This window comes from Typopeltis vanoorti, chromosome 12 (assembly GCF_054136105.1).
Source record: "Typopeltis vanoorti isolate ZY-2024b chromosome 12, IOZ_Tvanoo_1.0, whole genome shotgun sequence".
NCBI lineage: Eukaryota > Metazoa > Arthropoda > Arachnida > Uropygi > Thelyphonidae > Typopeltis > Typopeltis vanoorti.
The window spans coordinates 100,980,920-101,008,225 of NC_143560.1; the positions used below are offsets into that span (position 1 = coordinate 100,980,920).

Here is a 27,306-nt window from a genome sequence, read left to right on the forward strand (position 1 = left end):
TAGAAGGAAGAATAATTGGACAAAATATGGATCTTTAATTTGCTACTTAGAAGTCTCTCTCTCTCTCTCTCTCTCTCTCTCTCTATATATATATATATATATATATATATGAATCTGAGAACCGTTTACATAATCACTCAATCAGAAGCATAAAGTAGAAAATAGAATATTGTGTAATGCATACATAATTTTGAAGAAGCTATTTCCCTTAAATACTTCCTACAGTCTTACATAATATTCCAGTATTAAGAGTTGTAGAATGGTATGACCTCGCCACATAAACTTATTTCAACTAGTAAATGGTTAGGAAGTGCGCAAGTGCACAGCGGAAGTGTGGAATGATTAAACATTATTGATAAATGAACAAGACCTTCCAAAAAATATTTTCGTGGTTTTGCACTTTTGTCCACCAGTGGCGCTACGAAACTTACACCGTTCGTGCAGACGACGTACACCGAAAGTACAGTCAGACGACTTTCAGGTAAAGCATGTTCAGGTAGTAAACATTTGTGCGAGGGAACTTCTGTCTCTTTCGAGTTTCTTTTTGTTCATGTTTGCAGCCAGTTATCAGGTTTAAAAGTTAAGAATAATAAGTTTTAAAAATGAGAATTGGTGGAAAATAACTCTGGTGTATAAAAAAAGAGAGTTAATCCATGGTTTTCTTAGCAAAGATTGATATATAGGAGACACCAACAAAATCACTTCATAAAATTTAAAGTGGTGTGTTTATTTTTTGTAAACTAACAAAATGGGCCTTCGTATATTTATAACAGTGTGTTGGCTCACATTTTCAGTTATAGTTTCGGCACAATATTGGGATCTTCGAGGTGATTATTGTCGAACACGAAAACCGGAGTCATGCTGTCCACAAAGGGATGATTCGTGTACCGTTCCGATTTTGGGCACCCTCTGCTATTGCGATTTGTTTTGTAATAGGACAAATGGAGCTGACTGCTGTCCAGATTTTTGGGAGCACTGTATAGGAATCCCGAGACCTGCGCCGATAATAAAAGCGCGTAAGTTTTTTTCTCGTTTTTAACTAATGTTTGATATTGGATTATGATTGATTTTCAATGTATTTCAAAGCGATGATTAATTAAACATCACACAAGAATGTGTAGAATTGGAATGTGAATATTTTGTAATATACACAAAATATTTTGTGACACACACACACACACACACACACACACACACACACACACACACACACACACACACACACACACACACACACACACACACACACACACACACACTTAGAACAAAGTGTTTATCAGAACATATTAAAGTAATTGAAGTAATTGATATGACCACAAGAAAGAACATACTAGTAGTAGAGTTATGAAGGTAACATTATTGTGAACGCAGGATTAGTTTCGTCTTCCTAGAAGACTTCATTGGGTACATAGAATGAAAGTGAAAAAAGACAAATACAAAATATAATTTGTTCTAGGTGTTTATCAGAACTTTCCAGACCCCCCCCCTTCCCTCGTATATCACGTTCTTAATTCTGCTAACCCTGACGATGAAGATTCTGCCGCTCATCCAGTGATCTAGGATAAATCAAAAAACATTTTTATTATGCTACAATAAGCTTGAGAGAAGAGTTCTAGAATTACGGTCCACCTTAATACTAACCTAAAGCTATATAACCTCTCTGATTGTTACTCCTCAGCCATCCAACTTTGGCGTACGCGAGGTCACGCACACGTAAACATGCTCACTGTGGGATTCAGAGTGCCTTCAAATGTCACCAATCCGTTTTTAACTTAATTGATAGCTCTTATTCTCTAGTAATGTATATTTTGTATTTCTCTTTTTTCACTTCCATTTTATGTACCCAATGAAGTCTTCTAGGAAGACGAAACTAATCGTGCGTTCATAATAATGAAATAGTTATAAATAAACAAATAATTTTTCATCTCTTCAGAGATAAGCCATTTTAACTTAGATTAGAAATTAGTTACTTCAGAGATTAATTAGAGATTTATCTCTTAAATCAGAGATTTAAGGGGGGGAATTAAAATATTAATAATCTATTTCCGTTTTCTGTTTTTATGTAAAACAACTTTTATTTCAAGGTAAAATGCATATAAATGCATTTAAATCAAAAAGATTACGCTGTGCTATTTCTGTTATTGTGACCTGGTTTTCAAATGCGGTTCTCGAAATATTCAATTAAATGCCATTTTCACCAAGATGGCTCTTTAGAAAAAAAAGAAAAAATGATAACTGGTAACTCCACTCTGTGAATCAAATATATAATTTTTTGAAACCATTTCAAGCTTCCAATAAGTGGGGGGGGGTCGAAAACTGTCCTCACCAAAAGAGTTTCACAAACATCCATGTCACAGTGCTATTCGAACCCACATCTACTAGGCAAATCAAACGTTCCAAATATGTGAACATTATGATCCTGTGGACCTTTAGATCTGAAGTTCTAATTAAAACCATAATGGTTTTAACCATAGTTAAAACTATAATGTTGTGGAATACTGTATTAATATTTTTTAGCCATGAGTAAAAAGTATTGAACAGCATCATGGTTTTAGTTTTAAAACTGAAATTTTAATATTTTAGTTCTTTCCAACCAAAGTGCAGTCGTTCTTCCGAGTGAGTTACGAAGGTGAATCTGGTAGTTTTTGGATTAGCGTAGAACAGTGATTTTCAACCTTTTTCATAACACGGCACACCTGGACTAATTATTAAAATTCTGCGGCACACTAAAAATATATTCTTTTAATTTTTTTGATTATCTGCCAAAAAATAGGCATAATTTTGATTGATTTACACACACAAGAAGATGGAAGACCAGACACTAATAAATAAATGCGCAAATTACGACATTATTTCTTTCAATTAATTTGTTTTCATAAATCTCGCGGCACACCTGAAGACCTTTCGCGGCACACTGGTTGAAAATCGCTGGCATAGAGGCATCCAAGATTAAAGAGCGCTGATGAAATATTTCGTCATTGGCGCATGTTCTAGAGATAGTTTGTCTCTCTTCAGAAAATTTAAAAATTAATCAATAAATAAAAACTGGAGTTTCTAGAAGGAAAATCTTTGTGCTTTCTTCTTAATTAGTATATATTTTTATATCTTTTCCCTTTCTTTCATTCGTTGATTATTTTAGCTCTTTTTCTGATATATGTTATTGAAGTGCCAAACTACATTATCATATTAATGGAGAAAATAACGTAGGAAAATCGAATCGTTTCATAAAAAGGTGTCCCTGAAATCTTTCACAATTCATTAAAGCACACTGATGATATTCACGTTTTAGAGACTTTTGGATGATGAAAGAAGAAGGAAAAATAATTTTGAAAAATATCTTCTATCATTAAGATATTATCATCAATTGGTGTCAGTGCTTCATCAAGGTATAATAAATATTCATGAAGTATAATAAATAAATATAAATAAATATATGTAGTCTGCGATATTTGGGAATAAGTCCGAGTTTCTTCAGCCCGCGCCACACTTAGAAGCTTGGATTGCAGAGTTGCTCAAATCAAAGTGGTTCAATTGAAAGCCAGTCATATATCATTGTAACCCACTAATTCTCGAATTTAACGTACAGTAAACATTTCCCACTAAAATTTTAAACACACACACACACACACACACACACACACACACACACACACACACACACACACACACACACACACACACACACACACACACACCCTGAAATGATATATGCCTGAAAATATCTCAGAAATTTTCATTTAGCCAATTGTGAATTGTAAAAGCAGTTAATTAAGTAATGATGAAGAATTTTTTAATTTGTTTTAATCATTGTATGGAACTGGAAATTGAGATAATTGTAATATTTATATTCATAGAAAAGTTTTTCCTTTCTTTTTTATACCTGCAGTCATTGCTATTTTTTCAGTTAAGCAGAAACATATCGGCCTAGCCGGGCGCGTGGTTAGCTTACCCTCTTTCCAACCAACATGTTGTGGATTCGAATTCCACCGTGGGCATCGATGTTTGTGATTGTCTTTAGGTGGAAGATGAATTTCATCGTCCCTGGTGTGAGACCACCACCATGCTTATTGGCGTCAAGCTTGAAGTGACTTGAAAAAGTTTCATGCTTGGTCTCTAGAGCAGACTTTACGGACTCTGTAAAAAAATAAATTAAAAATCCTATATATATATATCCTATACTTAGGCTACTCACTGTACGAAATGTACTATAGGTTTGCAAATATCAGAATAACACGACGTTGAAACAAGTTTTTATTTTATTTTTTATTATTTTTTATATGATCTCCATCCACGAATGATAAACAAGCATCTACTGTCCTGAGAAGGCAAAGAATCAGATGATCCGAAAACCCTGTTCTAGATGCTAAACATAAAACTTTTATTAACCATTTCATGGCTCGAGCAAGCAGGTTGGTGGTCTCACAATTGTCTATTCCTAAATGTGGTGCTGGGGGGAAGAGGATGATTCTAATCATTGACATATGCAAATCTTATAATTGACGCAAAAAATTAGAATTTTGTTATCAAAATAAAGTAAAAAGTAGGTAATAAAGTTCTGCCATCGAGCTATCCTCACTGATCTTTTGCTGTAATTCTCTCAATCGTAAAGGCGAAAGACATTGGCAGCTGCCTTTTTTTTTTTTTTTTTTTTTGCACTACTTTGTGAAATTACTGATCGCCAGTATGGATCGCACCACTTTCTATCTTCTTACCCCATCATCCACCCCTGCATATATGCTATGAAACTTAATACCTCTCAACAAAGTCTTCAGCGGACTATTCTCATATGGTCTTTGTTTTGTCGTATATAATTAGGTAGCCAGCTTCTTTCTGTTTTCCTCCTCCTCCTCAGTTTTCTTATCATTTGTTTCATTTTATTCAAGATTAATATATAATAAGTATATGACATGCCGTATATACAGGGAGAGGGGGACACGAGAGATTTTGACCGATTTGAAGGATGAAACCATATCTGCCAAAAAGCGGTAAGTCAAAGTTAAAACAATTACGATTTATCACTGTCATTTTGATTAATTTTTCCATTATATCGAATCTTTGTTATTAGTTGATAGTATATTGATAAATGAGGATAGAAAAAGTTAGTTTAAGGTTAGATTTCCCTTTAAGAAAATCGGAATGCAGGGAACTTCTCGTAGGAAAATAAGGGGCGGCTGACCTCTTACTTTAGGAAAATTCTGTGTACGTGTACAAGCATATAATATAATAGTCGCTTGATGAAGAAAATGAATTGAACTTCCATTTGCAATCTGACAAATGCTCATTTAATGTTTACAACTTCAATGAAAAATCTAGACGCTTTCGTTACATTTGTACTCAACTTTTGTTACCGTACTTTGCAGTTTAGTTAGTGGATTCACTTCGAGAGAGAGAAAGAGAAAGAGAGAGAGAGAGAAATCATTTAGGGATTTGGTAAAGTATTGAGCCTACAAGAAATGAACTTTATGTCCTCTTGAAAACAGGAAACTGTATTTGCCAATGTTTTAGTTGTTGTTGTTGTTAGATTAACCACTAGGAAGTGTATTAACATAGTCGCTAATTAACTTAATGGTGTATATAACGCTTTTGCAAAAGAAAGGTTAAGGTCATTAGTTTTTATGCCTTTCGGGAAAATTATTGAATATTTCCAACCCTGATCATTAGTATTTATATATCCTGTTCTTAATTAACTCTAATGAGATAGAAATGCTTAATCCTCAAAAAAAAAGGAATAAATAATCATATAAGCTGGATAGGAAAAGTTCGCCTCCCTGCGTGACCTGAACGCAATGAGGCGACAAACCCGCAAGGGAAGAGAAAGATTACGGATAATATTTCAAAAGTTCTAACCTATAATTAGAGTAGCCTCTGAGAAAAGTCAAAGATAATGACTGGATGATCTCGTGGTGCATCTTCGGTGATGGCCATTTTACCCCTCCAGATATTTGTCTAGAAGATATCAAAGGAACAATTTTATCCTATTTCGCATAAAGACGTTGTGCGTCAGTACAAAGTGTGTAAAAAGACAGTATATATACACTGTTGTTTTATATGTTGTGTTTTCAAAGAACAGATGTATAAAATAGTCAAAATTGACTGTTTTATAGCTCAAGTGGGATTGTAGCAGCATATAGGGTATAGAAATAAATAACGACAAAAAAGCTGCTTTTCATGGCTGAAACAAACAACAACCAAAAAGACATAAGACGAATTTTCCACAAATTTTATATAAACTTTAATACGAAGCTTCAAATACAAGTATAAGGTGTTACATCTGAAAGGCCGGCCGGTATGTGTATTTATACACATACCGGCCGGCAACTATTTAAGAATGCTGCTAGTCAGTCATCATCAATAGTGATTCAATTTCATTATCTGATTGATCGCATTTCATTTGTATTGGAGAAGGTGATTGTGAACGTTATATAACCTTAGTGTCACATCGTTGTTTATAGTAATGATCCTATTCGATCTTTGTGTTTGTGAACATCAGTAGCTGATTAACAGGTAAGAATTTAATTTAATTTCCCACGGAAAACTTAAACTCGGACGACTTAATCAAAAATTTAGACGGACATCAAGCACCTGACCTTTTTTAAAAGGTTGTTGAAGAAGTTTGAGCTCGAGTGGTTGGGATATTTAAATCTATATTCATTGGCAAGTGACCCTGAAGGTGACGATGCTGGTATAGAGGATGAAAATATAAACTTAATGGTCTCCCCACCTAAGGAGCTTCATCAGTTAGATTCACAGAAGGAACATGTCAGTAAAAGACGGACTGAAGAAGATCACAAAGACGATCACATGGAGGATGAACTCTTGTAAGAATGAGAAGATTCCTCCAGTTGTTCTGCGCGACAAAGAAAAAAAAAGTGGACTTTAGTCACACAAATCATTAAGGATCAAAATGTTGCCTACTCCTGGGCAAAAAATACAAATGAAGGCATAAAAATTCAGCCTACCACAGTTAGAAATTACTGTCTGTTAACAAAACTTATGGACAATTCAAACTTACAATACCACACTTTTGTCCCAAACAGTGATAGAAACCTGAAGGTTGTACTTAGAGAAGTCACTGAGTGTATCACCTCAGAAGAGATCGCAACAGTTCCTATTATCAGTCATGGTTTTACTCCAGTTAAGGTGAGTCGGATGTACAGAACGGACAAAAAGCCAATGTCACTTGTGTTAGTGGAAATTAACAACACTCAAACACAAATTTGCGAATTAATATCATTCTGTGGTCTCGGCGTTACTACTGAACCCCTTAGAAAGGGAACATTAGCTGGGCAATGCCTCGATGCCAAAAATTTGGCCACGCCCGAAAGCTGTGTAGGGCTGACTACAGATATCTGAAATGTGGTGAAAATCATCCAACTAACTCTTGTGCCAAACCTAGAACCACACCTGCCAATTGCGGCAGGCTTCATCTTGCCAACTACAAAGGATGTAATTTCTATCCAAAATCTCAATGAACGGGAAGAAATACACAACCTTTCTCCCATTCATCCACCCTTGTCAATCGTACTGATCATCCTCAAACTCAAATAAACTCTGCAAATCAGGAAGGAAAGCTACCACTGAACAAAACTTACGCTGATGCAGTGTGTTCCAAGAAAACGACACGCCATGAACAAATAAATCCCAAACCTAACTGCGGTTATAACCGCTTCACTAGTTACCATGCTACAAGATTTCAGCAAATCCAGCCCGTCACTAATTTCTACAGAGACCCACTCTATTATAACTGCACTTAGTAATGAATGGAAACAAAACTCTACCAAACCCTCTCTTTCTCTCTCTCTGCTGATCGCCGCTTGGAATGCCTACGGCCTCATCAACAAAATCCTTGAACTGCAATAATTCGCTCTCAGCTGCAACCCAGATGTAATTCTAAACAGTGAGACGCATCTTCGGTCAGCAAACAATCCGAAATTACAAGGATATATTATGTATAAAACTGATAGACTCGATTCCATAAGTTGTGGTACTGCAGTCTATATTAAAAACCACCATTGAAGTTTACAACAGCAATGCTGGAAAACTTAAACTTTATGCAGCCTAGAATTCACAGAGTAAACTTTTACTGATGGCAGATTTAGATGTCATCTTAGGTACCATAGATTCCACCATCATTGCAGGGGATTTAAATGCCAAGCATTCAGCATGGAACATAAAAACGACCAATAGAAACTGTGCATACCGAACAATTATATGACATTCAATTATGTTGCAGTGCCAGGTCCCACAGAACCTTATCATCCTGGTCTTTTTCGCAGTCCGGATATTCTGGATATTGCTATCCTACAAAATATCAGATATCAGTATCAGCTGCAAACGATTAATGCGCTGTCGTCAGAATTACAATCCTATTTAAATTAGGCACGCAAGAACAATTCTTCCCCCACCCTCCGTCATTCCTTTATAGCTTGGAAAAAATTATCCAAAGTATTCCCCGAACACATTGGTTCAGTAGTGCCCATCATACAAAAACAGGAGGAGATGGACGAAGTAATAGCCACCCTCACAGATCAAATTAACAAAGCATTAGCAGAATCACCAAGACTACAACTACTTATAAGTCCAATCATCTCCCCGAAGATATTATGAATCTAATCAGGGAAAAGAACAAAGCCAGGAGAAGATATCCGAACACAGGTACTCCACAAGATCAAAAACTCCTTAACAAATTGAACAATATAGGTAGAGAAACTCTCAGAAACCACAGAAATGAAGAATGGGAAAATAACTAACATCTCGTAGTCCTGAAGATCACTCAATTTGGAAATTTTTTAAAACTCTCCGTAACAAACGTAAACTTCTTCTATGCAGGCTGAGCACGGTATGGTATATACAGACACAGAGAAAGCATGAAACCATCGTCAGCAACCTGGAAAAGCAGTGCAGTTCAACATATGAAAATATAAATATCAACCTCGTTTACAAGGTTCACCGACATGTCAGACGCACTTTAAGAAGACCCAAAAGCAACTCAGAACTGATTAACTCTACTCTCCAGCAGAATTAATTACCATAATCAAACATCTCAACAACAAAAACGCACCAGGGCCAGACGGCGTCGCAAACAAAATTATCAAACTACTCCAACGCAAAGCTATAATGCATATTGTCAACATCATCAACGCAAATATAATATACATGGAAAATTGCCACTTATTCCAAAATTACGACATTATTCCAATACACAAGCCTGGTAAAGACTCACAGATTCTCAAAACTACCGATCTATCAACATGGTATCCAATCTAAGATAAATTGCTGAAAAAATCATCCTATCCAGACCGCAAGAATTAACAGATTCAGTTTCGGATTCAGAGGCTACAGTACAATTCATCAAATTCATCAACTTGTTGAATATATTACTACAGAATACAACTAGAAACAACACACTGGTACTGTATTCCTGGACATTGCAAATGGCTTTGACAGAATCTGGCACCAAGGTCTTCTTATAAACTTATTAGAGTAAATATACTAATAAATTTAATACGTCTAATTAAATCAACCTCAGTGACAGAACAAGGCAGGTGAAGATCAATGGAATATGATGTCTAGCAAACGTAATATTTTAGGTGGAGTTCCACAAGGCTCATTGCTGGCTCCGCTTTTGTTCTCTGTCTACATGGCAGATATCCCATAAAAATCCTATGACGACCATCACAGGTGATACATACGCAGGTGATACTACAATATTAACAAGATCTCTCCGTCCTTAACTGGTAACCAGAAGACTACAAGACAGTATTGCCAATCTTGAAAAATGGTTTTCTGATTGGAGGCTTCAAGTAAATCCTCAAAAAAGCACAGCCATACTTTTCGCCAGAAGGCTATTATCTCCCAAAGAAGATATCCAACTCTTTAATGCCAAAATCCCATGGCAAGCAGAAACTAAATATTTTGGGTTACAATTAGATAAAGGACTACGATTCAACCATCACATCAAACTCATCTGTACGAAAGTATCCAATTCAGTCGCTCAACTTCACCCCATGATTTATCGTCGTAGCAAACTAAATACAAGAAATAAACTATTACTATATCAGATGGTGATACGTCCCATAATCACTTATGCCTCGCCAGTGTGGAGCCATACTTCCAAATCTGATATATTGAGACTACAACGAATACAAAAAAAATGCTAACGGATGATACTAGATGACTCATGGTTCATCAGAAATAATCAGATTCACCGTGATACCAATATCGAATATTGATATCAAGGTATCACGGAGATATATATATATACAGGGTGTTCGGGATAAATTTGACATATTTATAATTAATTATATTTTTCCGTAAGTTACATGTATTAACACACACTTCTCTTCATTTAAAAGTTTGGACCCTTCTTCATTCATATACAAGATGTCAGAAAGGATGGATAGCTGGAACCCACCTGAATCATGGAAGAGAATAACTTGTATCATGATGATTCGTGCCCGCCATCAAAATAAGGATATTACGACTGCTGCCCAATGCTCCCTGAATACAGTAAAAACAATCAGGCATGAACTAGAGACTTGCAATGGTGACTACGAGGATGTAGCAAGAAGAAAGATCCCTAGCAGACGATCTGATTGCGTTCGTACAGCAGAATTCCTCGCAAATCTGCAGGAACAGGTGTTGAAGAACCCTGGCATTGGAATTCGGGCTTTGTTCGTGGAGTTGCTAACTGTAGTCAAGCCCTGGATAACAAGGGTAGCCAATGTTAGGCCGTATGTATGGCAGCAGGATTCGGCCCCTTGCCACACCTCTGGGAAAAGTCAAAAATGGTTGTCTGAAAATTTCTACGACTTCACCAGTCCAAATGTTTGGCCTCCAAACTCCCCAGACCTTAACCCCATGGATTATTTTGTATGGGGCGCAGTTGAAAAAGACACCAATCGCACTTCCAGTAATACAAAAGCCCAGTTAATGGATAAAATTAAAACAGTTTTTGCGGCCCTTCCCAGGGAGACTGTAGCATCAGCTTGTTCGAGGTTCCGAAGCAGAATTGAAGCTGTGATCGATGCTAATGGTGGTTATTTTGAGTAAATCTTGTTGATAGTATTGTAATTAACTCTGCCTGTAATGTTTTTTTGTCAATTCATTAAATTTAATAGATACAAAGAAGATTTTCTTTTTCCTTACGAAACTGTCAAATTTATCCCGAACACCCTGTATATATATATAAATCTTCTTTTCTTCACTCTCTAACACTAAAGTTCAAATGCGGCCATGCACTCAAATAAACTGATCAGACACGCTGTTGACTACAATGAATTTGATCACTTCAAGCACAAAATACCTAAGGCAATTCTACTGTCCTTTGAGTATATTTAATCCCACAGCCCTCGAAGGGCGAGCTTGAAGCTCACAAAGTATTCCTACATCATGATTTCTTACATAGATAAAGGGGAATATGAAAAGCGGCTTGCATCATCCATCCCATCAATAGCGTTATTGTCGTTGTTAATCGTCAATAGTGTTGATCACAATGCGAAAAACAAAGCACCATTCAGAGTTCGATAAAGAGCTTATTGTGGGTGCTAGTTTCTCAAAAGGTAAGATATCCCAGGTGTTTAATCAGTGGAAAAATAACCCATATTAATTGTCTAAGAGGCGTAACTGAGGTCTTAAGACAGTCTATTAAGAACGAGATCGCACGCAAGTCGTGTGCAGCAATTGATCAAAGTATTTAAATGAAGGCTGTTTCCGACTACGAATCTTGCATTGAACTGGCTCTAACCCTGCCCGAATTCCTACCATATCCCCCTATTTACGAAATGTGTATGAGGTCAATGGCCGCGTAGGCCCCACCCGAAATTGATGACCAGTGGTGGATGTGTGGTTTTAGGGGAGTAGGAAATCCGAGCTGAGCCAAGCAGTTTCACGGTCTCTTCCCACAACACCGCTTCTCGATCTTTGCTAGTTGACTGTTCCAGTCAACAGGATTATGTTGGCAGATCGTTAGGCCTGAGGGAATATAATTATCGGCTCACTGTCCTACCATTGGCATGGAGGGCATCAAGGAACAGATCCGGACTCTAAACAAGGAGGAGACACTAGATGTGCTAAAGTTCATCATGACAAAGTTTGAACCTGACTGGCCGGGTTATTTAAACACGTACGCCCAAACAAATGATCCAGAAGGAGAGGATGAGGAATCTCAAGGGGAATTCATTACTGTTAAGCCATCTAAAACCCCCGCCATAACAATTTACAAGGAGAGCATTCAAACAAACGACGAAGAACAGAAGATCTTATGGAGGACGACGACTCACCCACACAGGACGTTCCGAAAAATTCGGAGAAGGTCCCCCAGTCATATTACGGGATAAGGAGAAATGGACTTCTATCACATCAGCCCTCAGGGAGCACAACATCACATACTCCTGGGCAAAAAACTCAGATAAAGGAGTCAAAATCCAGCCAGCTACTGCTGTCCTTGACTACAGGCAGATGACAAGGGTAATGGATAACAAAAATCTTCCCTACCATACCTTTGCTTTACCAAGCGAAAAGATCCTAAAAGCGGTGATACGCTGTGTCACAGAAGGAATCACCCCCGAAAAATCCGCTGATCTAAGCAGCCAGAGCCTGACTCCAATCAAAGTGAGCAGGATGCTCAGGTCTGACAAAAGGCCAATGCCTTTAGTACTTGTAGAGATTGGTAACACACAGAATAAGATATATGAACTGACTACTATTTGTGGCCTCAGAATTATCACGAAACGTCTAAGAAAGAGAGCGGCAGCAGGACAGTGCCACAAATGTCAGCGGTTTGGGCACGCCCAAAAACTGTGCCGGGCCCACTTCAAGTGCTTAAAATGTGGCAAAGGCCACCAGACATCATATGCACCAAATCAAGATCTACGCCGGCTAAGTGCGCAAACTGCGGAGGTCCCCATCCCTTCAGCAACAAAGGGTATGCAGCACACCCAAAGAACTGTTGGTCAGCAAAAGCCGCCCATCCACCGCTCAGCAGTGACACTCTGGGCAACCGTGCAGATCGTCATCCAGTCCAAACAACCTCCACTTTGACAACTCAGGAAGGAAAAAAACCTTAAACCAGAACTAAACCATACGCCGAGGCTGCACGAGCCAAGGATACTTCCTTGGCTCGTGCAGTTCGTGTCTCACTAGCAACCATGCTTCAGGAGTTCAGCAAAATCAATCCTACGCCATCCACCACGAAGAAATTCCTGCAAGGTGCCCATTCAATTCTGACAACCCTCTCAATCATGATTGAAAGGAAATATAAGCCTAACTCTCTTATCATAATTGCGTGGAACGCAAATGGACTTAGCAACAAAATCCTGGAACTGCAAGAGTTCACTCACAGATACAATCCTGATATAATCTTAGTAAATGAAACACATCTCAGGCCAGCTAACAATCCTAAATTACAGAGCTACATATTGTACAAAACAGACAGACTCACCACCAGTGGAGGATGTACAGCCATATACATTAAAAACTATCTAAGCCACAACGTCCTGATCAATCCGCAAACAAGAACCTACAGATAACAGGTATTGAAGTTCATACAAACAATGCTGGCAGTATCAAAATCTATGCTGTATACAATCTACCCAGCATTCCATTATTGGTATCTGACTTGGACTCCATTCTCGGCTCCACAGACTCTATCATCATGGCTGGAGATTTTAATGCCAAGCATCCAGCTTGGTACAGCTGTACAATCAATGACAAAGGTCGTATTCTAAACCATTACTCAACATGAAACCCTATTGTCATAGCCGGACCCACAGAGTCAACCCACTCAGATGTACTCGACATCGCTATTCTCATAAACATCAGATACCAATATCACCTGGAAACGTTAAATGATTTATCTTCTGATCACAGCCCCCTTCTGCTTAAGCTCGGTACACAAGAACAATTCTCTCCTCCGCACTCCTTTATATCTTGGGACAAGCTCTCCAGAACTCTCTCAGATCACATCGGCCCAGTACCTATTATCCAAAAAAAAAAGAGGAAATAGACATAGCCGTAAACAACCTTACCAGCCAAATCAAAAAAGCAATAGCATCAGTTACACAAACCGCAAACCTTCACCCTAGAAGTCGGAGCCCTGAGGAAATCATGGACCTAATCAGATTAAAAAACAAAGCCAGAAAGAGGTACCATAATACATGAGCCCCACAAGATAAAACAACTCTGAATAATTTAAATAGATAACTCCGTGAAGATCTGAAAAAACATCGAAACCAAGATTGGGGAAACCAAACTGACTAATCTAAACCCAGAGGATAACTCCATCTGGAAACTCTTGAGAACCCTCCGCACTAAAAGCCAACCTATACTCCCAGTACAGACCAAGAAAGGAATTGCTCACACAGATAAAGAAAAAGCCGAAGCTCTAATTGACAACTTGGAAACTCAATGTAACCCCTCTTATAAAAATCTGAACATCAATCTTCTCTACAAGATTCACTGCCGAGTCAAGCAGGTGTTAAGACAACAAAAGGACAACTCAGAACCTATCCCACCCACTTGTTACAAATATCATAACCCATCTGAACAACAAGGCTCCAGGTCCCGATGGAATCACAAACAGAATAATAAAACTACTCCCCAGAAAAGTCATTTCGCATCTAGTCAACATAATCAATGCCATCCTCAGAATCAAACACTTCCCATAACTTGGAAGACGGCGGATATCACGCGAGTCAAAAAGATTGGAAAGAACTCTCAACTTCCCGAAAGCTACAGACCTATCAGTCTTCTATCCAGCCTTGGAAAGGTTTTGGAAAAAGTAGTCCTTACAAGGCTTCAATCAGCAACGGATAAATTAGGTATTATTTCAAATGAGCAGTTTGGATTCAGAAAAAACCATAGCGCTATACAACAAATACACCGACTGGTCGAATATATCACAAAAGGTTTCAACTGGAATCTCCACACAGCTACGGTCTTTATAGATGTTGCGAAGGCTTTTGATAAGGTGTGGCATCAGGGTCTTCTCTACAAACTCATCAAATTCAATATACCAATCAATTTAATAAAAATAATTGACACATACATCAAAGATAGATACATGCAGGTCAAAATAAATGAAACTGTATCAACTAGATGCAAGATCCTAGCAGGTGTGCCACAGGGCGCACTTCTTCCCCTCCCCCCTTGCTATTTTCAATCTACATAGCTGATATCCCTCCAAACCCAAGTTCAACAATCACAGCATTATATGCAGATGATACTGCTTTATTAGCAAGATCTCTCAGCTCCAAACTGGCAATCAAAAGACTGCAAAGCAGTATTCATACACTGGAGAAGTGGCTGATGGACTGGACTGGACGATCCAAGGAAACCCCCAGAAGAGTTCAGCCATACTGTTCTCCAAAAAGAAGGCCCAGACCAAGGAGGATATACACCTGCTAGGAGTCAAGATTCCATGGCAGACTAAAGTCAAATATCTCGGCGTGATGCTTGACAAAAAACTCCAATAAACCAGTCATATAAAACACATAAGCTCGAAGACATCCAAAGTAACCGCGCAACTCTTCCCCATGATCAACAGAAGAAGTAAACTGGATACTTCAGTTTACTTCTTCTGTTGATGAAGAAGAAGAAGAAGAAGTAAACTGAAGTATCCAGTTTACTTCTTCTGTTGATCATGGAGAAGAAGAAGAAGTAAACTGGATACTCGGAACAAACTACCCATATACAGGATGGTAATACGCCCAGTCATCACTTACGCATCTCTTGCATAGAGCCATTCCTCGGATACAAACATTCAAAGACTGCAGAGGATAAAGAACAAATGCCTGAGAATGATTCTGGACGCCCCATGGTTCATTAGAAACTCCCAGATTCACAGAGAAGTCAACTTTCCCTACATCACATCCCTCCTTATATGCTTCACCCATCAAACCAGTAACATTCTGCGTTCTGTGGCGTTGGCATAAGTATTTTGCTGCACATGTAACGTGCATAAATTCTGTTTGCGATTTTGATATTCGGTTATTAGCGTTTTTTACCCCACTTGATTAAGAGTGCAAGATTTATTTATTTATTGGTAATGCTAACAATACTGACAGAGTGTTAAAAAGCTGTAATGCATTAAAATCCTACTGTGAATACTAGCAGATTATACATAAGCCGCGACAGTATTGTACGGATCATACTTGAATTTTTTTCTACTTCGGGCCTTTAATAAGCAAAGTGGCAGTGGTGTCATGACTTATACTTACTTTAATAACCATACTGAGTAAAAGAAATCACCTACCATTTAATGAATATCCAAACAAAAGGACTAAAAACAATCATGCTGGTAGATTTGCAACCTGCCAGTGTGATCAGGACTATACATACTCATCATCGAGGATAGAACACTTGATTCTTTATGATTGTCCATACCAGTAGTCACAGGGGGAGGTGAGTCCGGCAATGTTGGTAAATGTTGGCAAACATTACATTGCCAACGTTTATAAGGCTTCCCCCTCCCCTCTCTCTCTCTTGAATACTACATACCAATAACAATCTATGCGACAGTAAAGAAATGCGCTCGAAAATATTGTACAATAGTGTACTTGTGGCATAGTTTATTGAAGATTGTGATTGGAACAAAAGACAGCAGCCACTTACGTCATTAAAAGACAGAAATAGTAGTAAAACGCAACCTACAAAATAATCAAGTCAGTCCATATAAACTCATGGAAAGAGAGATGATAGGCGAGTGCTGAATATATTGTGCATTCTCCCGTCTGCATCAAGATATTCCTTCAACTTGGAGTTCAGTGCATTCATAGTTGAAGAGGTTTGTTCCAGAATATTACGTACTTCTCGTAACCAAAACCTACACACACACACACACACACACACACACACGCATATATATATATATATATATATATATATATATATATATATATATATATATATATATATATATATAAAATGATAAGTCTTTTTATGTCACTTTTTATTTAAACGTTTTGAAACTCACGGGCTACCCTGAGTGTGAAGTCTTCAAAATTCGAGTCATCAGAATTCAAGGAAACCGGCCTACTAGTCCGGAACTCGGGGGGGGGGAGTTGGGCGTAGCCCCCCTAGTGTGTGTGTGTGTGTGTGTATATATAAATGAAGTCAGAGATAATGTGTTGTTTTCACCTGTGTGATGGTTTTGCTTTTAGAATCAGTGCTTTGTGTATAGGAGAACGGATGTCGGAGAGCGAGATATTTAGTTTCTGTGGGTTAGGTGTGGAGATTTTTGAATATCATTAGCTTTGTTTTTGCAGGGTTCATATATATGCCGTTTTCAGTAAGCAAGCACGATTATGATTAGTAATGGTCTTTCTGGAACTCTATTCATGATAAAAACACAGTGAACAAATATTGTGTTACCACCAATGTTTACTCTTCGTTAAATTCTCTCATTACTATTCGTTTCTCCTATCTTGCTGTTATTGTCGTTGTCGTCAGCATATCTCTAAGTAAATAATGAACATGTATGTACTACATGCATCTGGAAAAACATGTAAAAGTACTACCAACACTATCTTTCAAGAATCCTTAAGAGTTATTGGAAATACCTGCATTGACATCAGCATTTTCACTGACGCTGACTGCAGGAGGTTTGAGACAACAGAAAAATCCACTCACCTCATTGGATTTGGCCATGATACCCACGACCAAATCCAATGAGATTTAATAAAATTCCAATGTTTGTTGTTACAAATTCTGCACAGAAGTGCTGTTTATATAATACATATATGAAGTGTATTGCAAATTAGAAAATTTGCTACGATAATACTAAGGGCACTGACAAATAGTGCTAAGGAGGTGATGATGGCACTCCAGAGGGTGCTAAAAATATCAACAAGATATTTTTTTATATCTTGCTGATTAATTGGAGGTACCAATAATAGCCATTTGCGTATTTTTAACCTAGATATTAGGAACAATTTCTTGGTTTGATGCTTAATCTCAGGACTTATGAAAAAGGTAGGGACACCATGTATTAATAAACATTACTTCAATCACATGAACACGTGATCATCCCTGGAATCCTTCTGAGAGTTATGTGAAAAGCCCAGTGAGATTTTTTTCTTCAGTTATTATTATTATTCTGCATTTTATAATTCCTTTTTTTTTTTTTGTTAATATGCAGCACAGAAAAATTACAGTTATGCATAGATTTTATTTTATCATATTTTTGGCAGACACAAATGAAAAAGTTTTATTATCATACAAAGAATTTACATGTGTGCAAATAAACAATGCTATTATATTTTGTGTTAAAATTCATCACAAAAATTGAGTGCATTTACGTTTTTCCTTATATGTAATAATGATGATGAATGCAGTAATTAATATTAATTACTTCTATAAGGATAGTTACAATTTTTTTATAATTAATATTGATTACATGATGCCATTTAGTTATATGATGCTTAATTGAAGGTTCCATTAAGATACATAGCGCTTGTTAACTTGAATAAAAATATAATCCTTTATAACAAATGGCTAAATATTTAACAAAATGTGGCTCTATATATTTACAATTTTCAGCGGACATATTATTGTTTTATTTTATTTTTCAGAATTAATACACGGACAAGGACATATTTTTGATTGTTTTAGGCAATATAGAGCGTAATATATCGAAATACAGGATATTATAAATCCATCATTATTTCATAGCCAAATAATTAAATTTCGAACTTCAAAAAGTTTCGAAATCTTGCACTACTTAAAAGATTACGAACGCTTCCCAAGAACGTGTATACTATACTCTCATTTTATTAATTGTGGTAGATAGGAACCTTGGTTACCCATGACTATTATTTTTTCGGAAATAACGACGTATTCTAAAATATTAAAGATAAAAATTTTAATACTTTCCTGTATTTCGTAACGTTACATTGCCATCATCAGGAATCATGAAAAAATAGTTATATGCACATAGAAAGGCAACCAAAGTCGGGTCTATAGTCCTAAATGGCGCCGTTTGGCTGAATTGGGCTAAATTGGGTAGTTTAGCCGTTGGTCTGACGATTTGAGGAATAATGCTTCCCAAATTGGGGGCAGTCTCATGCACTGAAATTTGTTGGAGTTTGAAAAGTTTTTCAGGCTGGAGTAGATTCGGGGAATAGTTTTTCATAGTTGTATTTGCTGCGGTGAAATAGAGTGGCCTTCTTCCAGCGTATCCTGTGGTGGGTGTCCAAAGAATGGTCCGCAAGTCCTAAGTGGCTGTATTGATGGAACCGTCCTTGTATTCGGAAATTCTGATATTGGCTGTATTACCTGTTTGGCCGCAGCAAGAGGGTTTGCAACTGAAAGGGACCTGGTAGGTCTAGGGCAAGTAGCTGGTCTTTGGTGGAGCGAATAAGAAATGCCAGTTTTTTATGTGGTCTGTAAGTGGGTGTAAGATTGTATTTCCTTAGGATTTTTCTTAATTTTTTGGATGTGTCCAGGATATTTCCCTGTGTCCTTGAGTAATCATTGCTCTGAAGGAGGAGGGAAGGGTGACTGCGGTTACAGGGTTTTAATATTTTTTGGATATTTTGGGGATTGTAGCCATTGGCTAAGAAAGTGTTCAGGATATGGTCAAGTTCAGTAGTTAGGGCACTCGTCAGAACGATTAATTTTGCGCTGTTTTATACTCCCATATTGTTGGGAGGTGGTAAATACATTCACTGTTGGTGAATGTATTTACCTGTATGTGTAAGTTTTCTGTAAACAGGGAATGCAAGGAATCCATTAGGCATCATCTCCTTTTATACGTGCTTTTCATTAAGTTTCACTGGCCGAACAGCTGTTTCTAATTGTTACTTCTCACCAGAGATCAATCTGAATCACATTCAGCACAAACTAAGAGTGCACTTAATCAAAAGCACCAACAAGGATTACATCCGTGTTCCTGGGAAGAGTTCATGTCTTTTAAGTTACGAAGGCTGTTTTCTCATGAGCTCTGTGGTCAATTTTAAAACTTTTTAAATTTAAAATTCGATTATTTAGTTACGATGGATTTATAATATCCTATATTTCTTACAACGCTAAACATTATAGGCTCTTTCTTTAACCATGAAGCAGGATTTTTAAGAGATATGAGTATGAGAGAGATCATTTATCACCGTATGTGTTTTAAGATGATGAGTTGATATGTATCACTGTTTATATAATCGAGTTATTCATAAGGTAGTCTATGAGTAGGCTAAATCCATAAATGATAGAAAGCTATTGATGATTATTTGTATACATATAAGTAGTGTGTCAGCTGCATACTGAAAGATTTAACTGCATAGCTGTAGGTTGGTTAAATTGTTCACGAAAATGTAAATTAGCATGACGATAAAAATTCCATTTTAAGAATGGCATAAGTATGCTCAGTTTTTGTAGAGTAAGGACCATTTATTTTTGTGGCATAAGTTCTGTTTCCATACAGTCTACAGACCAGTTTTCCTTCTTATGCCAACTGCTTCGCGTTTCTTTGAGAATGTGTGCTCTGATATCAAAAGATTAAGGCGAAGCGGTTTTTATCCAAAACCGAGATAACGCAGCTTAGTAAAGAGAATTATGGCTCCTTTGGCGAAATCTGTAATTTCTTATGTGGCTCTCACCCAAGAAAGTTATTATTATTTTTTTCCCTTCCTGAAGCCTACAGTACATTTATACCACGGGTGGGCTAAATACTGAATAGCTCCAGATACGTAGATATTTTTGTTTTACAGTTCTTTCTATAATTTTGTCTATTACCAACAATACACTAATATAGACATTTAATTATTAATTTTATCCATGTGTTTTTTTTAATGTAATTTGCCTCGAAATTAGGTTTAGCAGCAAGAGTCTGATTGGCGATATTATGCATTTTAATCTAGGTAGGATTTAATGAAACCCAAGGGACGTTTTTGACCAGGATGTAACCATTTTTGAGATGGTTACATCCCGGTCTTCGTTAGTCCAGAATCAAATATCTTGCTTTGTGTCTGAAATGCATTCGTGTTTGCTCTGTGGAAATGGTGTTTGCATACATAGCCCCTTTGGTCATTTCTGGCCCTGATAGAGACGAATGTTTCTTAAACCTTTCTTCGATAGGTTCTCGAGTTGGTTTAAGATTTCTCCATGAAACTCGGATTAACTCATCTTAAAAATCGACAGTAGAACTCACACTCTTATAGAACTGTTAGGATTTAAGCCCATGAGATAGCAGCAATTGTTTGAAATACTCTCTCTCTCTCTCTCTCTCTCACACACACACACACACATCCCTAAGAAGCTTCGATTCAATGATAGCTTGGACTATCAGTGAATGCATGAAGTATAGGGACTGGACATCTCTTATACAGACGTGTTCTGCTGGAATAAATTGCATATGAGCCAGGATTGCCGATCTATGCATATGGTAACTCACGAAAAAGAGAAATTCTCATAATCGAACGCAAATTCCTAAAATATTAAAATACTGATGTTGTTGATGATGAATTGTATAGCTGCCAATAATAGCACTACTAAAGAAAATTCTCATTTATGGTATAACAAAGAGTTCTTCCCATTAAGAATTGATGTTGACATTTAAAGTGTTTTGTTTCAATGATCGTGACGTACAAGGCATCAACAAATACCATTGCCGTTTTGGTAAAGTACCAATTTCCTGCGTTCAACAACATCGATGGTCACTTAGAAAACAACCGTTAGACCTTAATAGTTCTTGATTGCCACTTAGAGCCTCAAGTTCAATAAAGTATTCTATATTTAGATATAAATTAGTTGAAGAGTAGATATACTGATAATTTATAAATAAAGTCACGAGATATAGGCTGTCAAAAGTGAAGTGTAGGAAAATTACGATGACATAATAGATGTGTCCAAAGTATGCGAACTTAAACGTATTGGAACCTGAATGTTCACAGGGAAAGCCGCAATCTTTTCTCAGGTAAAAAATTAAAATCATAATATTTTTTGTTGATACAAACGAACGAGAAATCGAACGTTCGTTATTAGCTCGAAAGTAAAGTCTATCATTGAAGATATGAAGTAATAGATTTTTTTTTTGGAGGAGGTGCCATATTTGGTCTTCAGAGTAGGCCTACTGGATTACCTAACCTTACTCCACCGAGTACTGATTGTACAATAAGTTTATAAACCTTCGTGGGTTGGATTCACATTAACATTAAAAAAAAAAAGTGGCGAGTGTAAATCTGTTGCTTTTCAGATTTTTTTTTTTTTTTTTTTTTTACCTGTATACAATTGAATGAGCGAAAATGTTCTTTTGCCTCATGACATGATGTAACTTCATGAACTTTGACATGCTGGGAGCTTCGAGGTTAAAGGAAGTTTAATTATGCGAACTAACATATAATGTATTTCGCTTTGAATATAATTAATTACAATTCAAAAAGACATAAGCAGCATTTGAGTCTCGAGTCGCCATTTAGCGGTAAAATATCAAATACAAAATATCTGATTTTAAGAAAATTCAGAAGGAACTGGACACACAAAATAAACCGAGATAACTTTTTAGGTCAATCAATCTTTAAATTTTTTTATTACACTTTGAGTAAAATAAAAGAAAGTTATTGAAGCTGATAATTTTCATGAAATATATTTCAGTCAAGTTAGATTCGAACTCAGAACAGCATTCTTCGGGCAGCTCAGCGCTATGGATGCAAACGTCACTTCTACAGGACTACTCAGTCCTCCATTTTTGTTTCTCTCGAATAAGAATTCGAAACAAAAACAGTACCTTAAAACCCACACTATTCTGTGTTTGCATAAGACTGGCAACTTGAGATCACATAATTCCACTAATTATGTTTTCTGAAACTTTCAGAATTTATTCTGGAGATGCAGAAATGATTAATAGATTCCATTAATATAATTTTATTTAAGGTAACATAACTTCAGGTTACCAGTCTTCGCAGTTAAAATCGATTTAGCCGGTCTCATGCCAAGATACCACGAGTTTTCCTCGTTCAAAATCAGATTTTACATTGCACAAAACGGGCAAACCAGCCAAAAAAAAAAAAAAAAAAAAACCACAGCTACAGACAAAATACACTGACCTCGTAGCTAGTTGTTTCATACCAAATTGCAAACAACAACAAACAACTGAATCGTTTTTCACTGCTCTACAGAAAAATGCTTACTTTCAAATTTATGTAGAATTTAATATTCAAAATCAAGTAATATTTATTTTCTTATTTCAGACTGCTTCCATGGTGGTAAACCGTTCACAGCAGGCCAGAGTATAAAAATAAACTGCAATAAATGGTAAGTAAGATAACTTTCATTTTCATTTTTATTGTTTTGATTAATGAAAATCTTTTGAAATTAAACCCATAATTCAAAAGATTTTTTAAAAGAAAGTTAAAGGCTTTACCTTAGTATGACTTATGACACGTGTTTAATGAAAGTCTCGTAACAGAAAAGGTCCCGGATTAGTGGGAACACATAACTTGAAAGGAAGAAAAGAGAAAGTAGCATTGCTACATAAAGTTACAAAATTGGTATCTAATTAACAACTAGTCTACGTTTTTGGTCTTGAAGAAGTTGATCAGGATAAAAATATGATACTGAGATGATAATTCACTCACAGCGCAGCATGGATTCGTTAAAGGGAGGTATTCTTTTTTATAATTTGATTTACAGTATTCTACAACGGTGACAATTGCATTGAAAAGAAGTGAGGGTTAATAGTTCTTGCTAAGACATTTGACACCTGCGGAGGATGGAAATTAGTGTCATTGATGGAAAACTGACTAAATGGTTGATTTTAACGTGCGATGTATGGAGGAAGTAGTGTCCTTGTGGCGTCGCTAATCCATAGATGGAAGGGATACCAGGATTCTGTCTTTTTTTTTTTTTGAGGGGGGGGGGGAAACTCATGCTATTTAAGTTATGTATGTTTGATTATCGACAGCATTGGTTTAAAGCATTATTTACATAAAAATTGAGGTAAAGTTTAAAAGTTAATGAAAAAATAATTATAATTTATCACTTCCTCAAGTGGTATTCTGACGTCTATGGTAGATGACTGAGGGATATCTCTTCGATGTCTACAAGTATCTAAAGTTTGTTTTTTTTATATATTTTAGACAAAACAGATAAAATATAGTGCGTGCCATCAACGGGAGGAGGTAGGGAAAAAGCGTTAGGATAGAGTTGAAGGGACGCATAATAATGTAATAAAGATGACACAGAAGATTGGTGCAATAATAATAAAAAAACACACTAGTAAATCACGACAACGAAGTGCAATTGGTCTATTTTTTGTGTGACTTCCATCCATGAAAGGTTATAAACCTATAGTACACCAGTATTATGGGCTGGATAAGCATTTTTTTTCAATTTTTCTTATTAATTTCTATTTTTTGTGTTTATTTTATTTTTTACATAATAAAGCATTGATTCAGCTGTATTTGGCTGTGCCCAGATTTGGTCGCATGCATTTTGGTGTGTGTGCATGCTTAGGTGAAAAAACATTGGAAAAGGGTTTAAGGGCGAATAACAGTGTACTTACCTATGAGAGATGAAAGGGATTTGGATTGCATCGTTTCGGATAAGCGAAATCGGTGTGTGTGTGGGAGGGGAGGGGGAGAAAAAAATCTAAATTTCTAAGGTTTTTATAAGGACAGATATGGAGAGATTTTTCAATACAGGGAATGAGACAAAAGAAGAAAAGATAAAAGAAACAGTTGGACTCCTGTATGTTGAATCAGAGTGCAGTAACCACGTGAGTGAGGAGTAGATTTTTCGGATGTGCCTGGTGAGTTATTAAGAGAAGAGGTCAATCTAACAACAGGAAATGGATTTGAAAAGATATGCATGACAGGCACTGTGTAAGCTAGACAGTCACCCTAAAAGTTCTTGTTATTTTAGTTTGATAAACATTTAGTGTAAATAAATAAAAAATGATGTAAATAAGCTGACATGCAGAATGTACCTCCCTCGCGAGTGCAGCTTAATGGAGGTACCAAATTCACATTAAATATATGCAATATATTTCATGTGAATCAGATTTTCTTTTTTTCTCTCAATAATTACAGCCCACCATTAGTCATCTACAGCATCTGGAAGATTCAGATGATGTCTTTTCTCAACAAGTGTTATTATTATTATTATTGTGGTTATTCCGTTATTTTTGCTTATAAATGTATCTAATGAATGGCATACATGAATTATATTTTTTTTCGTTGTCATACGTAGTGACCCCGAATTTCTTCCTTTTTCTAACTCAACAGCATATGCTCGGTAGAAAACACTTGAACGTATATTTTCATTATGCTCATCTAAATATAATTTAAATCTCACTTATCTTTAGAAGACAGGCTGATGATTCCACCTGAATATGGAGATAACAGATATGATAAGATATGTGATAGAGTGACAAGCTTATGGACGTCTATTACTTCCTGTGAATTGTTATCGTAGCCAGCACGCGACTTTGACGTAGTAAGAGATGTTGAAATGTAATCTTATGCTTGAAATTTCTTTGAATGTGGGTTGCTAGGCAACTCAGTCACCTAGGCAATAACCTTGTTACTTTCCTTACGTTAGTGTGTGGTTTCGGATTTCACATTGAACTTACACCTTGACCTGGTAAATTTCTTATTTCTTAAGGTTTGTTTACTGCATGTGTGTGTGGTGTGTTAAAGAGCGTGTGCCCGCCTATACCAATAAACAATCAAAATTTCATTCGAACAGTCACCCTAAATCATGAACAGGATAAAATCATGGACTAGAAATTCTTACAAGAAACTTCAGGCGATTAGTATAAAATCTATTTAAAGTGAATAGAACACTGGGAAGTTTGTTATTTCTTTCTTCTTATTTCCTCGGAAAACAGATTTTATAGTTTTTAAGTTTCATTCTAAAAGCTGGCTTTATGAACTCGTCCAAAACAAACTTTTACAAATATTTTGCTTTACGCGGAATACGAAATCGCTGTCTTTGCAGTAGATAAGCATTGTTTTTATCAACTGAGCTACAGAGTAAAGCACGAAATTGAAATTGCAAATGAAATATGAACTCGTATGAAAATGAACACTCAAAAATTAAAATAAAATTTAATTTATTAATGTGTAATAGCAAAAGAAGAAATTCTCAAAATGCCAGCCCAGTATGTCTATGTCAGACTTGAAATATTAAGAGCGACTACATGAGTTCTTTATGCTTTTCCATGGCTTCTGTCCAAAGATGAGTAAGGTTAGCTAGAGGATCTATTATGGAGCAAGAGCGATAGAATCCATAGTGGTGTTCATTAATTAATTGGTGGGCCTACAAGTGGTAAAAGACTTGGCCATTAGTGACCTTTTCTGTTACTTTCGCGAGAGTATTAAGGACGACCATTTTAATGGTTGATTTTATCTCCCTTTTTTTATCGGACCGGTTGGATAAAGGCTTCCGTGCTATTAAGTAGATGCCACTTGAGTAGAGATTGTTTAGGGGCGATACAAGATGGGTACCAATTTTGGAGTATAAGTTTTTAGCACAATTCAAGGACTGGACCAGGAAACTTATTAGCATCTAGATTACTGAGGAATTTTCTTATTTCTTTCTTGCGAAAGACTAGAGGAGGGCATGCGGTGGGTATGCGACAAAGTGGGAAGTGAGTTTTTCTTGGCATCTATACAAAAGTTGGAGGAGAAAACTGATACCAAGAAGTCAGTGTTATCTTTAGGCGATGATCTATCTGAATATGAAAGAAAGAGAGAGGGTGGGGTATAAATGCTGTGCGAAATAGCCTTAGCAAAGGACCAGAAAGGACGGTTGAGGAAAATTGAGGGAACCCCCACACGAAAACAACAACAACAACAACAACAACAACAAGGGAGCAGAAGGCTCGAATGCAGGCAGGAGGCAAGTTTTTCTTTTATTACTGATAGAGTAGGCGAAGTGCGAACCTTAGATTTTGACTTCAGACATTTAAGGGATGCAGAATTTTGATCTTGAAGTGATTTGACATATTTATTCAGATGGTGGCCGGGGGATGTTTGAATGGGAAGAGGAATGAATGCTCTCATTTTGGCAAAGATTATTTAAAGGCACGGGGTTGAGATTGACGAGGAGAAGATCAATCTGTAGAAAAAGAAAGGCAGTAAAGATTATGGTTGAGTTGCAAAAGGTGAGCTAACCTATACTGGGTATTTAGAGGAAGGTTTCGTTAAGAAAAGGTCCAGGATGGTGGAAGAGTGATGAGGATTATCTGATTGTGAGGTGAACAGCTTATGTGAGATCTTTACCGACAGCAAATAATTTAGCTTCTTTTCCTGCTCGACCTGTTAAGTTAGAGAAGGGAAAGGGAATCCGTGACGAAATCAACCTATAGATGTAAAT

The 27,306-nt window shown here is 36.7% G+C and overlaps 1 protein-coding gene across 2 annotated transcripts in view; it reads left to right on the forward strand.

The window, feature by feature from the left end:
* The first annotated feature begins 492 nt into the window (after positions 1-492).
* Positions 493-27,306, forward strand: part of LOC150101072 (putative peptidase C1-like protein F26E4.3) — a 119,616-nt gene continuing 92,802 nt past the window's right edge. For both annotated transcript variants that reach the window (XM_090401250.1, XM_090401251.1), the window contains exons 1-2: positions 493-1,016; positions 23,178-23,241. In XM_090401250.1, coding sequence (XP_090257376.1) covers positions 749-1,016; positions 23,178-23,241 — 332 coding nt within the window. In that variant the 5' untranslated portion in view covers positions 493-748. The remainder of the gene's footprint in view (positions 1,017-23,177; positions 23,242-27,306) is intronic.